This window comes from Lottia gigantea (genome assembly GCF_000327385.1).
Source record: "Lottia gigantea unplaced genomic scaffold LOTGIsca_94, whole genome shotgun sequence".
Taxonomy (NCBI): domain Eukaryota; kingdom Metazoa; phylum Mollusca; class Gastropoda; family Lottiidae; genus Lottia; species Lottia gigantea.
The window spans coordinates 518,370-532,564 of record NW_008711065.1 but is presented as its reverse complement, the minus strand read 5'-3'; the positions used below and the strand labels follow the sequence as shown (position 1 = coordinate 532,564).

Below are 14,195 nucleotides of genomic sequence, written 5' to 3'. Positions count from 1 at the left end.
CTATCTACAATATACATAATAACATTTTACTATCTACAATATACATAATAACATTTTACTATCTACAAAATACATAATAACATTTTACTATCTACAATATACATAATAACATTTTACTATCTACAATGATACATAATAACATTTTACTATCTACAATATACATAATAACATTTTACTATCTACAATATACATAATAACATTTTACTATCTACTATATACATAATAACATTATACTATCTACAATATACATAATAGCATTTTACTATCTACAATATACATAATAACATTTTACTATCTACAATATACATAATAACATTTTACTATCTACAATATACATAATAACATTTTACTATCTACAAGATACATAATAACATGTTACTATCTACAATATACATAATATCATTTCACTATCTACAATATACATAATAACATTTTACTATCTACAATATACATAATAACATTTTACTATCTACAATATACATAATAACATTTTACTATCTACAAGATACATAATAACATGTTACTATCTACAATATACATAATAACATTTTACTATCTACAATATACATAATAACATTTTACTATCTACAAGATACATAATAACATTTTACTATCTACAATATACATAATAACATTTTACTATCTACAATATACATAATAACATTTTACTATCTACAAGATACATAATATCATTTTACTATCTACAATATACATAATAACATTTTACTATCTACAATATACATAATAACATTTTACTATCTACAAGATACATAATAACATTTTACTATCTACAATATACATAATAACATTTCACTATCTACAAGATACAAAATACCATTTTACTATCTACTATATACATAATAACATTATACTATCTACAATATACATAATAGCATTTTACTATCTACAATATACATAATATCATTTCACTATCTACAAGATACATAATAACATTTTACTATCTACAATATACATAATAACATTTCACTATCTACAAGATACAAAATACCATTTTACTATCTACTATATACATAATAACATTTTACTATCTACAAGATACAAAATACCATTTTACTATCTACAATATAAATAATAACATTTTACTATCTACAATATACATAATAACATTATACTATCTACAAGATACATAATAACATTTTACTATCTACAACATACATAATAACATTATACTATCTACAATATACATAATAACATTTTACTATCTACAATATACATAATAACATTATACTATCTACAATATACATAATAACATTTTACTATCTACAATATACATAATAACATTTTACTATCTACAATATACATAATAACTTTTTACTATCTACAATATACATAATAACATTTTACTATCTACAAGATACATAATAACATGTTACTATCTACAAGATACATAATATCATTTCACTATCTACAAGATACATAATAACATTTTACTATCTACAAGATACATAATAACATGTTACTATCTACAATATACATAATAACATTTCACTATCTGCAATATACATAATAACATTATACTATCTACAACATACATATTAACATTTCACTATCTACAATATACATAATAACATTTTACTATCTACAATATACATAATAACATTTTACTATCTACAAGATACATAATAACATTATACTATCTACTAGATATCAAATATAACATTTCTTTTTTACTGGTAATGACATCCTTGAAGAGACAATTTATGCATTTTTGGTAAATTGTAACTGAGGTCTCAGACGTTTAGCAAATATCTGACTATATGATCACTGACAAACTAGTCTGGAAATATTTTAGGATTTGATCTTGTCAAAGGCCTAGAAAATACCCAAGCAATTTTTTGTCTGTCAGTGATGTTCTTAGAAGAAAATTACAATGAAATGGTGTCGTGTTCCAAGACCCATTAGTTACAGGATGTGCAAGTTCTAGCAAAATTTCCCTCATTGCACACTACGTTGCATTCAATGTCAACCTCTCTAATCTGACATGTAACATTGATTGCTTTTTATGAGTAAACCTTCTGTGAAGCAACAACAAATCAAAAGTTTTGACACACGTACCTTTTCTGGGCTGGGTGTCTCGGAGCTAGAAGGAATGTTAATATTGGAGGCAGCTGATGATTTCCCCACCCCTCTTACTCTGATATCATCCACCATTATCTTCCGGTCTTCTATTATAAACCCAAACTCTGTTTTATATCTGGAATATAATATAGTAGCTTTATTTAAACTGCCATAATTCTTATCATTAGCCCAGCATGCAGTTAACAAAAAATGTCTTTGTGCGTTTTCACAATCGAGTCATATCAATAAGAAATTATTGCAGGAAAGATACAATTTTATATGAAAACTGGACACAAGACCTCAAGGCACTCTTTAATATCTTATTATCATTTTAAATCAAAACAGTGAAATTATTTGGGGTGCTCCATTTTCTTGGATTTTGTGGGTCATTCCAGAAATATATGTCCACAAGAAATATGAATGTCAGATATGAATTGATTTTAGGGTGATTAAAACAGTTCATCCCTTTCTACACCAACCTTTGTAAGAAAGCAGATCTAAAATCACCATATCGTGAAGTTTTAGACGAGGGTGGAAAACTGTCAGCATTGACCATCAGAGCACAATCTGTTCGGTCGTATCGAAGATGTAGAAATATTTCTGTTTGAATTGTGTTTTCACTAAAACCCTGAGTTATCAGTTCCTCTCTACATCTCTTATCTAATTCACCAATTCTACTGTCAATAAAATTATACTCAGCTAAAATAGACGTATATATTCTATTATTATAGATTTCTAAGGTCTTCTTAGTAACAGATTATGAACGGCAATGGACCATTCAGATCTCGACCCTGTTTCTTAAAAATTTGTACGACTAAACTTGCATGTTAAATGAAAAAAAAACGTTATCTTTGACATTCAGGCTTAGCTTATATAAATAATAAAAACATTCTCATCACTTATTCAGAACCTTACTCTAGCTGTCAGTCAAAATATCACATGATTGAGAAATTCTTAATGATTAAGTATCCACTTAATAGAAAAATTAATTAATGCTGATTGGATGAAAATGTGTGTTAGGTTCTTAATCTAAAAAAATGGAACTTACCTTGTTGATATGTTTTAGAACACGGTTCCTGAGTTTCATGCACGACATCAGCTAGCGCCATTCCATACGCCGACAAGATACCTGCATATCTATAAATAATATAAACATTATCATCAAAATAGACTTTATAATAGTCATAAACTAGAAGGATATCAGCATATCTATACGATCGTATAGCATGAACTACTTGTCCTATTTCAGTAGGGAAGCAGTCTGAAAATAGGTCAGTTATCTGAAGATCTTGTTTCGGTAAAACTTATGTCAATAAATTGAGATTGTACCAACAAAAAATTTATCTATGATAGGCATATCATGTTAAATTAAAATCAGCTGAAAACTAAACAGAAGGAAAGATAATGGAAAAAACAAAACCTTAACAATACTTCAAGTCTAATTTAGACTTTTAGGTATGTAATGCAGTGAAAAATAATCTCAACTTGTTTACCTGTGAACAAAGACTTGTGACATGCCCAGTGATCGAGCTATAGCACACGCATGTTGTCCACCAGCTCCTCCAAAACATGCCAGAACATGACGACTGGTATCATAACCTTTAGCCTGCAATTAATACCAGAGCATAAAGCTACAGATCTTACTTCGCCTGAAAACAATTGACAGTGAACAGTCCTTTTATAAGTTTCACCTCAATTTCTCTAACAAATGGTGGTCTTAACTTCTAATCACAGTCTGTGTGAGAAAGTCCAATGAACTGAATAAATCATCTTTTCATCATTATTCCAGTCGACCCAGCTGTATATGGATATGGATAATTCGGGAAAGATCAATGCCAAGAGGTTTGGCCAAGGACAGGATCTCAGTAGTTATCCTTGTACAATATGGTTGTTAATTCATAACTTAAACCGAAAAAGTTAGATCTAACCTGAGTAAGAGCTCTGATTGGACGACACATTGTTTCATTAGCAACCTCAATAAACCCCATAGCAACCTCTTCTAATGTCATTGACCTTTGTGAACTAGATTCTGGTTGGCCGGACAGAAATTCATTCACCTGGAAACAGACAACATAAGTTAATTTTTGTTTTAAAATTTATGAAAATAGTCTTCAGAAGTACTTGAATTGTACAAAAAATCACACAATCCCTTTTAACCTACCCCAATTTTTCAAAAAATATTTGATGAGAAGGTGCGAAGCATTGATATGTACCATTCCTATTTTCAGTCAGATGTCTGTGGTTTATGTAATACCAGTTAAACCAGTATCATTATCACTAAGTCTTTAGATATCATAAGCAGCCTTGTGTGCGAGATAAAACATTAAGTTTTATAGGAATTAATAGAACACGATTTACATAATCAAAATATCTAAAGAACAATGAAAATAAATTTTTACCTCCAATATGAGTTGTTGAAAGGCTTTCAAGGAAGCAGCTTTATCTAATGGTTCATTTTCATTCTCACCGAATATAGCTGGGAAATATTCAGGTAATATTCTACCCAGACACAAGTTGGCATCAGTTATTGTTAATGGTCCACCTGTTTAAATATGAAGAAATCAAAACTAGAAAATGAGATGAGATGAATTCAATTGTTGTCCATTTTAACAATTCAAACCATAGAAACATGACCACGCTATACATTAGGTTATTGTGGTGTATAGTATAGTGAATATGATGTACTGATTCAGCATCATAGTGCCCGTACTACTTTTAACATGTTTTGAAGCTTAAAAATATAGAAAAAATAAATACTCTGAGTTTCACCAATCTTCAGACAATTGACCTATTTCAGCCTGTGTTCCTACTAGTAACAATGACATTTATTCAGGCCTGTAAACATACACCATACCTTTTCTATAACAAACAGGACCAGGATGAGCTGAGGCTGATTCAGGGCCGACTACAAACATTCCAGATCTAAAAAATAACCTAGAACCTCCACCAGCAGCTACTGTATTAATATCTAACTGGATAGAAAATATTGTTTATATTATTTCAACTTAAATAATGGAGATAGATTACATGAACAGAGTAGTAATAACAGTTGTAATAATTGTAAAATATTTCTCAACTTGTTAGCCAATGATCAGATGGTAGATAGGATCCTAAGCTATTAAACTTACAGAATCATTGCCAAGAGGTTTGTCATGGACTAGCAATCAATTTGCACCATTCCAATTTTCAATCTGATGTCTGTGGTTCCTGCAATTCCACTAAAATTAAGTGTATGATGAAGTCACTAATTGCAAAATATGCTTGTATCACAGAAAGTTCTTCACGATAAGTGATGTCATCAAACGCAAGAACCACAGAAATCTGATTGAAAATTGGAATGGTGTAAATTGATGCTATCAGTGTCACTGATACACATAAAAATTTTTGAAAAACTCTTTACAATCCTTAAAGTGGTTTTCCCATACAATCAATATTAAGAGACTCTAACCTGAGGTGCTTGTATAGTAACTCCAGCTGTTGTAGTTTCAAATACATGTTCATATTGACCATCATACCTGCTAACATCAGTTGATGTTCCTACAATAACATAGTGATGTCTGTAGTACATCATTTAATATCAAACATTAGTTGATGTTCTTACAATAACATAGTGATGTCTGTAGTACATCATTTAATATCAAACATTAGTTGATGTTCTTACAATAACATAATGATGTCTGTAGTACATCATTTAATATCAAACATTAGTTGATGTTCTTACAAAAACATAGTGATGTCTGTAGTACATCATTTAATATCAAACATTAGTTGATGTTCTTACAATAACATAATGATGTCTGTAGTACATCATTTGATATCAAACATTAGTTGATGTTCTTACAATAACATAGTGATGTCTGTAGTACATTATTTAATATCAAACATTAATTGATGTTCTTACAATAACATAGTGATGTCTGTAGTACATCATTTAATATCAAATATTAGTTGATGTTCTTACAATAACATAGTGATGTCTGTAGTACATTATTTAATATCAAACATTAGTTGATGTTCTTACAATAACATAGTGATGTCTGTAGTACATCATTTAATATCAAATATTAGTTGATGTTCTTACAATAACATAGTGATGTCTGTAGTACATCATTTGATATCAAATATTAGTTGATGTTCTTACAATAACATAGAGATGTCTGTTGTACATCATTTAATATCAAACATTATCAATCTAACATATATAGTATCCAGATAAATCTGAAGTTTTTTTTTGATTTCGAGGTTCATTGTTCAGACCGTTAGTACTTGGGTTATTTTCTGTAAAGACCAAAATGCACAAAATATTCTTTAATAAATTTCTACTAACCTCCCATATCAAAGCCTATTACTGGTTGTTTAGTTTCATTATTATAGGTAGTTAGAGCATAACCAACAACTCCTCCAGCTGGGCCTGATAATATAGCTCTAGATCCATTAAACCTACAATATAAATATAGCTCTAGATCCATTAAACCTACAATATAAATATAGCTCTAGATCCATTAAACCTACAATATAAATATAGCTCTAGATCAATTAAACCTACAATATACATATAGCTCTAGATCCATTAAACCTACAATATAAATATAGCTCTAGATCCATTAAACCTATAATATAAATATAGCTCTAGATCCATTAAACCTACAATATAAATATAGCTCTAGATCCATTAAACCTACAAAATACATATAGCTCTAGATCAATTAAACCTATAATATAAATATAGCTCTAGATCCATTAAACCTATAATATAAATATAGCTCTAGATCCATTAAACCTACAATATAAATATAGCTCTAGATCCATTAAACCTACAATATAAATATAGCTCTAGATCCATTAAACCTACAATATAAATATAGCTCTAGATCAATTAAACCTACAATATAAATATAGCTCTAGATCCATTAAACCTACAACATAAATATAGCTCTAGATCCATTAAACCTACAATATAAACATAGCTCTAGATCCATTAAACCTACAATATAAATATAGCTCTAGATCCATTAAACCTATAATATAAATATAGCTCTAGATCCATTAAACCTACAATATAAATATAGCTCTAGATCCATTGAACCTACAATATAAATATAGCTCTAGATCAATCAAACCTACAATATAAATATAGCTCTAGGTTCATTAAACCTAGAAGATAAATATAGCTCTAGATCCATTAAACCAACAATATAAATATAGCTCTAGATCCATTAAACCTACAATATAAATATAGCTCTAGATCCATTAAACCTACAATATAAATATAGCTCTAGATCAATTAAACCTACAATATAAATATAGCTCTAGATCAATTAAACCTACAATATAAATATAGCTCTAGATCAATTAAACCTACAATATAACTATAGCTCTAGATCCATTAAACCTACATTATAAATATAGCTCTAGATCCATTAAACCTACAATATAAATATAGCTCTAGATCCATTAAACCTACAATATAAATATAGCTCTAGATCCATTAAACCTACAATATAAATATAGCTCTAGATCCATTAAACCTACAATATAAATATAGCTCTAGATCCATTAAACCTACAATATTAATATAGCTCTAGATCCATTAAACCTACAATATAAATATAGCTCTAGATCCATCAAACCTATAATATAAATATAGCTCTAGATCCATTAAACCTACAATATAAATATAGCTCTAGATCCATTAAACCTACAATATAAATATAGCTCTAGATCAATCAAACCTACAATATAAATATAGCTCTAGGTCCATTAAACCTAGAAGATAAATATAGCTCTAGATCCATTAAACCTACATTATAAATATAGCTCTAGATCCATTAAACCAACAATATAAATATAGCTCTAGATCCATTAAACCTACAATATAAATATAGCTCTAGATCCATTAAACCTACAATATAAATATAGCTCTAGATCCATTAAACCTACATTATAAATATAGCTCTAGATCCATTAAACCTAAAAAATTAACAATTTCTCATGCTCCCATGCTGTTCTCCAATCATCATTTCTTACAAGTTTGTAGAGGTCAGTTTCCTCCAGCTCTGCAAGTTATGCTTACTAGACCAAGTCGCATCAGGTTTTCAGGAAGGAGGAGCAAGTCCTGAAGCCCTCACTTCACCCACTATGAAACTTCGGACTGTAACTCAAGCACCAAGAGCTAATAGTTGAAGTATGACCTCCCAGTTGTATTCATGAAAAGTGAACATGACTTGCCTTGCTTATAATATCAATAACTAAATCTTATCTAAATAAAGGACTTACTTATCAACTGGTGTTAATCCACCATCAGACTGCATGAATAGTACCTTGGTATCCTGAAAATATATCCTGACATAGTCAAGAGTTGTCAGTCATGATAGTTTACCATCAGAGACAATCGAACGAAGAAAGTAACCTTATCCTTCCTCCAAATCTTACAGTTCCTCAATATATCATTGAACAGTCTACTTTGTTATTAGGTAGAATTAATAGAAATATGAAACTAGATTGACCTATTACTGTCTTATAATACTTATACTACCTCAAATTAAAGTGGACTCTTTGTGTTAATCTTGTGAGTCAGATTCTGAGTGCAAAAATACAATATAAATAAAAAGAATGTGCTAATTTTTGACAAACCAAAACTGACTTCAAAACAGAAACACATATATTGTTGAGTAGTGGCAGAAAGGATTCAGACAATATTGCTGTGTTGTTTGTCAAACTGTTTCAAACAACTAAGAGTACTAATACGTATTATTACCTTTAGACCATCTTTAAAACCAGAAGAGAATCCTTTAACATACTGGTGAATACACGGAGTTAGATAGGCATCAGCACACGCTGTAATATAGAAATAAAACTTCCAAACATACACAACTATCAACTATTGATTCATAACTGACAGGCTGAATTGTAAGAATGGAAATGGCTAGTTTATGGTCGTGGTTAGCCAGGGTAATTTAGAAATGATATTTGAGACTGGAAGAAGTTTATTTAGCATTTTGAGGTTCATAGCTAGACACTATCAACAGGTCTCTCAGAATATTTCAGTTCTTAGTACAATGGAAAGACCAAAAAATATGATGACTGACTGGGACCCAGGGACTACAAATAGTCTGCCCTAAAAACATGGGGCAGAAAAATGATAATTGACTTGTTACCTGTAAAACCTCTAGGTACAATACGTATCATGGGCATGATATCAGATGATAAAGAAACATGTTTAAATCCCATTTCTCTCGCTATTCTTCCTACTTCAACTTCATGATCAGAAAATCTGAAACAAAAGACACTGTTAAAAATACACAAAGAAAGATCTATACAATCTGATTTTGTTCAGGCACCTGGAACTTGTTCCTTGAAAGGGTCTTTCAATAAGAGTTTGATTGTAAGTTTACAATGAGAAATTCCATAATAACAATAAAATTATTGTCTGATTTTTGTGAAACAGAATGCTGATATGTATACAAATGAAATGAATGAGGTTTTACGTCCTACTTTTCTGTACCATGTGTGCCAATGAAGAAGGGTGCAATGAGAGAAATTTTGCCAGGACATCATTATTAGCTTGCTATTCGTTAATTTCCAACTGTCGTGGGATCTTTAACATGCACAGCCTGTAGCACACGGGGCCTCGGTTTATTGTCCCATCTGAACGACTAGCCACTTCATCCATGTCAGCCCCTCTTACCTGCATGACTTACAGGGGGAAACCGGGTTGAAAAAGCTGAAAGTATTATCTCGACCTATGCCGGTATTGAACCCTGGATCTTCAGGTTAGCGAGCAAGCGTTTAACTCACTGAGCTACCACGGCTCACGCTGATATGTATTCCTTACAGGTAAAAACTAAAACTAAACTGGCTCGGACCTAGCTTAAAGAGAGTCGTGTTCTGAATGTGTCACACTGTCGTTAAAATTGTATTCTTCTTGATTTGTTACTTACGTATAAGAATGGAGTAAAGCAACAGCTAAGCTTGTTATTCCCTTTTCTAATGTTGTCTTTAAATCTTTTCTTAATAACTCTTCATCTACAGTCTGCCATACCTCTAACTGAAATAATATTATTATACTAATAATGAAGAGATTAACCAACTCAACAGTAAGATGACTCTTCTCTATGCAGTGTACAATGAGGGAAATTTTGTCAGGGCAGTGGCATTAGCCTATTCTCTGAGATTTCCAACAGTCAGAGGCTCTTTTCTGTACTGAGTTGCCAAGCAGCTTTGGTTCATCGTCCCATTAAAATAACAAGATGCTACTTCCACTTTCGTTTCGTTTTTTTTCATTAGTTTATATTTTTAGTATAGTCACTTCAGGATAGGTTGGGTCTAATCAGCAATGTGTTCGTTATTTAAAATGGCCATATCTTTCAGTGGACTTGATGAACTAGTCTATTGATCCTTAAAATACACCTTTTGATCACATCACAAAACCCCAACACAAGGCATAAATTTGATTGGTTAAAGCAGGTTAGGTCAAAAGGTCAATTTGACGAATGTTAGACCCTACTGTGATCTTATAAAAAAAAAACGAAATGAAAGTTAGGTCTAATTTTTTATTAGACTCTTTCCATGTCAACTTTTTAAGGAGGTAATTGAAAAACATGACTGACCTGTTCCTGTGTTTTACCAGTCACTGTTTTGACGTTAGGTTTATTAATCTCACATCTGTCCTGTTTTAAAACAACTCTTTCATTGACTTCTATTATATCTTCATACAACTCTTCTGGTGTTATTATTTCCTAGAGTAATTTATTCATATGTTCAGGTATTTTGAATGATTTGTTTGGTCAGTCATAAATTGATCTGGTTGTATCTTATGATGTTGACCTATATAGTACTGGCGAGTGTTGCACCCGAAGCAGACCATGCTTACTCTTTTCGATACACCTAATGGTACCTCTCTTTGGAGATATCCACTACTATACAACTTTTACTGATTTTGGCATTCTTTGGACAAGATTTTTGACTGACGGAATTGTCTTGCTTGTATTGATTCTGGATTCTTATTTAGATCAGTGCGATACTCGATACTTTTTGCCGTGGAAACATCAGATGGTGTTAAAAATATTGATTATTATATTTTGAAAAACAATTTATTCATTCATACAAAAGGAAAAATAAATGTGAATGGAATGAGATATAATGATATAAAATATAGAGTAATATAAATATATTAAAATTGAAACATGTGTTCTTTTTTATTCTTACCAATACTTGATACATTTCTTCAATCAAGAAGAGGGGAGCCATGTGGTTCAGTGAGTTAGATGCTTTCTCATTAACCTGAAGTTCCAGGGTTCAATCCCAATATAGGTCGAGATAATACCTTCAGATTTTTCAACCCGGTTTCCCCCTGTCAGTGATGCAGGTAAGAGAGGCTGACATTCACTTAATAAAGAAAAGGATTGGGGGAAAGATATTTGCCTATATTACCCTTCTATAGGGCTGGGCCATATTGGTGATATCATGATATTGGTATATCGCCCAGCCCTACCCCTCTCCCATGATACATGATAAGATTTATTGCATACCCAGTATATGCCCATTGTGGGCAGCATACAAACACAAACAGTACGTTACTGTGTTTTTATTAAGTTATTGAGATGTTTGTAAGACTATGTGATGCTGAGTAATTAACAAACCCCTGACAGAAAACCTGTTAACAATTATTGACTGTGCAAGTAATTGAGGGATTAAGGGGTTAAAGCTGACACTGGGCAGACTCTCGGAAGCACTGCCTTCACAAACTTCTGTGATACAAGAAAGGTGGCTATTGATTTCAAGGTATATGAAGCAGTTCGTAATAACTTGACATTGTGCAGACGCTGACTTACCAAGTCGAAGATATTCGGTCTAGCTTGATTGCCGATGTGTAATAAATCTCTGAAACCTTTAGTTATAGCCAGAGCCATACGTTCTCCCTTTCTTTCTAACAGAGAGTTGGTAGCTACAGTGGTCCCCATTCGAATCCATTCTATATCGCTAGTATCTATAGCTTCCTTCGCTGGCATTCCAATACCTTTAGTCTACAAAATAGAGTTTATATCAAGTAAAACAAGATATTCAAAGGGGAACAGTCAGTATTTTTGGGTCTTGAATGTCCTTTAATAGTCTTAAAACACACGAAAATCACATAATACTTTCAAATATACCTCAAACCAGAAATTTCACTGTCTATTTCTATATACCGATATGTGTTTTCTATTGTATCACTTAAGGTATATCTAAATATCACTTAAGGTATGATTGGTGGAACGGATAGGGAAATTTGAAGGACAACAATGTGAAAAAACTATTTTACATCTTGCTGGCATCAAGTAAAATCAAGAAATCTCAAATTGTCAGCCATTTAATTTGATTATAAACAAGCAAAATATTTTCTCCAGAAAGAGTTAACATAATGTATTTACAAATCTTAAATATTTCATGACTAAAGAAACAAATTGTTTGCCCTGTATTAGTATGTATATACATAGCCCTAGATCAGTTTAGATCTATATACAATATGAAACAGGGCTGGGTGATATACCTGTATCATAATAAATACTGTTCTAATATTCGCCTGATTAAATAATGCCTAAATATTAACATATATAATGTTTGTCAAGATAATATCATCTATACACTTTCAACAAACAAAATTCTGATGGATAAAAATAGAAGCCATAAATATAGTGGCTTAAATACAACATAGTTCACTTTTTATTTTGAATTAAAACAACTAATTTTTACCTAGATCATATTTTTTTCACCTGGATGAAAATTAACATTTTTAATTCAAGATAAAAAGTAAAATATGTCGTATGAGAGCTAATATACATAACAAAGTTCAGTTTTAAGATAAAAAAAAACAAACCTGTTCTAGAATTCTTCTAATCCCCTCCCGCGGAGCATCCTGATAATTACCAGGGTCAACTGATAGTAACTTGGTGACCACAACTTGTCCATCAGGACATTTAGCCCAGACATCAGTAAACGTTCCACCACGGTCAATGGCAAATTGAAACTTTCCTGTCATTTTATCACAAAACTGTTAACTGTTTTTTAAAGTCAGTCTGAAAGAGTTTTATATGGTGATGTTTCTATTTTTATCAACACAAGGACATTCTAAGACTGACAGTACTATTTTGGAGCTGATATTCCAATTCTCATAGAAATAATGGAAAAAATTCAAAAATCTTTTTTGCTTTGCTCAGACAATAATCATGTCTTACCCTACGTCGCTGGCTCAAGATCGATCTATTCTATGCTTACACTGACTGAGTCTTGCATACACCAATCTTGCCCAAGTTTACCTAAACCTACTAAATACGGTACTAAATATTGGAAAATGAAATGAATGGAGTTTTATGTCCTACTTTTCTGCACCATGTGGGCTAATGAAAACAGGCAAAGACATGCAGGGTTTCCAATGATTTTCAACTGTTGAGGGATCTTTATTTTGCACAGCCGTAACGCACAGGGCCTCGGTTTATTTTCACATCCAAAAGACCAAACACTTTTCCATGTCAGCCCCTCTTACCTGCAACACTGACAGGGGGAATCCTATGCCGGGATTGAACCCTGGATCTTTAGGTTAGCGAGCAACCGTCTAACTCACTGAGCCACCACAGCTTCCACTAAATATGGGAGAGACAGGATATCCTTGTTAAATCCAACAGTCATGAACGTATCACCACACTACCAAACTACTGGTCCATCATCATCTATAAATATTTGTGTAGAGCAGTTGAATAAGGTTATCAATAATAGCCTATCCACTCTACAGTGACAATTGAGTACAAGTTATGCTTTGTCATGCACTGTCCTCTGAACCAAACCTACTTGAGTCACATATCTAGACTCCCATAAATTCAAAACGCCACGTAATAATTAAAATAAAAACTTACTTGCTCAAGTTGGTTAAATATCAGTGATAAGGACCTGTGTTTGTAGTAGTTTGTTTACAGTTCAGTACTTTGCAACAGCTGCTATCTTTTGACAGCCGAATCATAATATATGAACTACAGAGTAAGCTAATAATTGCTTGTAAAATTATTCGTCTGCCATGAGAAAAAGATGTAGAAAATATTACAGTCAACGCCATTCGACTAAGTTGCTTAAATGCTTAAGACTGC

At 31.6% G+C, this 14,195-nt stretch overlaps 1 protein-coding gene across 1 annotated transcript in view; it reads right to left on the bottom strand.

The window, feature by feature from the left end:
- The window catches only part of LOTGIDRAFT_170168 (hypothetical protein), a gene marked incomplete at both ends in the record, with an annotated part of 18,664 nt that extends 5,568 nt beyond the window's left edge, over positions 1-13,096 (bottom strand). Inside the window, 18 exons of the mRNA XM_009068805.1 lie at positions 1,068-1,078; positions 2,077-2,215; positions 2,559-2,778; positions 3,128-3,216; positions 3,573-3,685; positions 4,008-4,136; positions 4,479-4,621; positions 4,934-5,051; positions 5,528-5,616; positions 6,407-6,519; positions 8,356-8,408; positions 8,837-8,916; positions 9,237-9,352; positions 10,020-10,126; positions 10,689-10,817; positions 11,913-12,104; positions 12,608-12,655; positions 12,935-13,096. Coding sequence (XP_009067053.1) covers positions 1,068-1,078; positions 2,077-2,215; positions 2,559-2,778; positions 3,128-3,216; positions 3,573-3,685; positions 4,008-4,136; positions 4,479-4,621; positions 4,934-5,051; positions 5,528-5,616; positions 6,407-6,519; positions 8,356-8,408; positions 8,837-8,916; positions 9,237-9,352; positions 10,020-10,126; positions 10,689-10,817; positions 11,913-12,104; positions 12,608-12,655; positions 12,935-13,096 — 2,051 coding nt within the window. The remainder of the gene's footprint in view (positions 1-1,067; positions 1,079-2,076; positions 2,216-2,558; positions 2,779-3,127; positions 3,217-3,572; positions 3,686-4,007; positions 4,137-4,478; positions 4,622-4,933; positions 5,052-5,527; positions 5,617-6,406; positions 6,520-8,355; positions 8,409-8,836; positions 8,917-9,236; positions 9,353-10,019; positions 10,127-10,688; positions 10,818-11,912; positions 12,105-12,607; positions 12,656-12,934) is intronic.
- Positions 13,097-14,195: the final 1,099 nt, after the last annotated feature.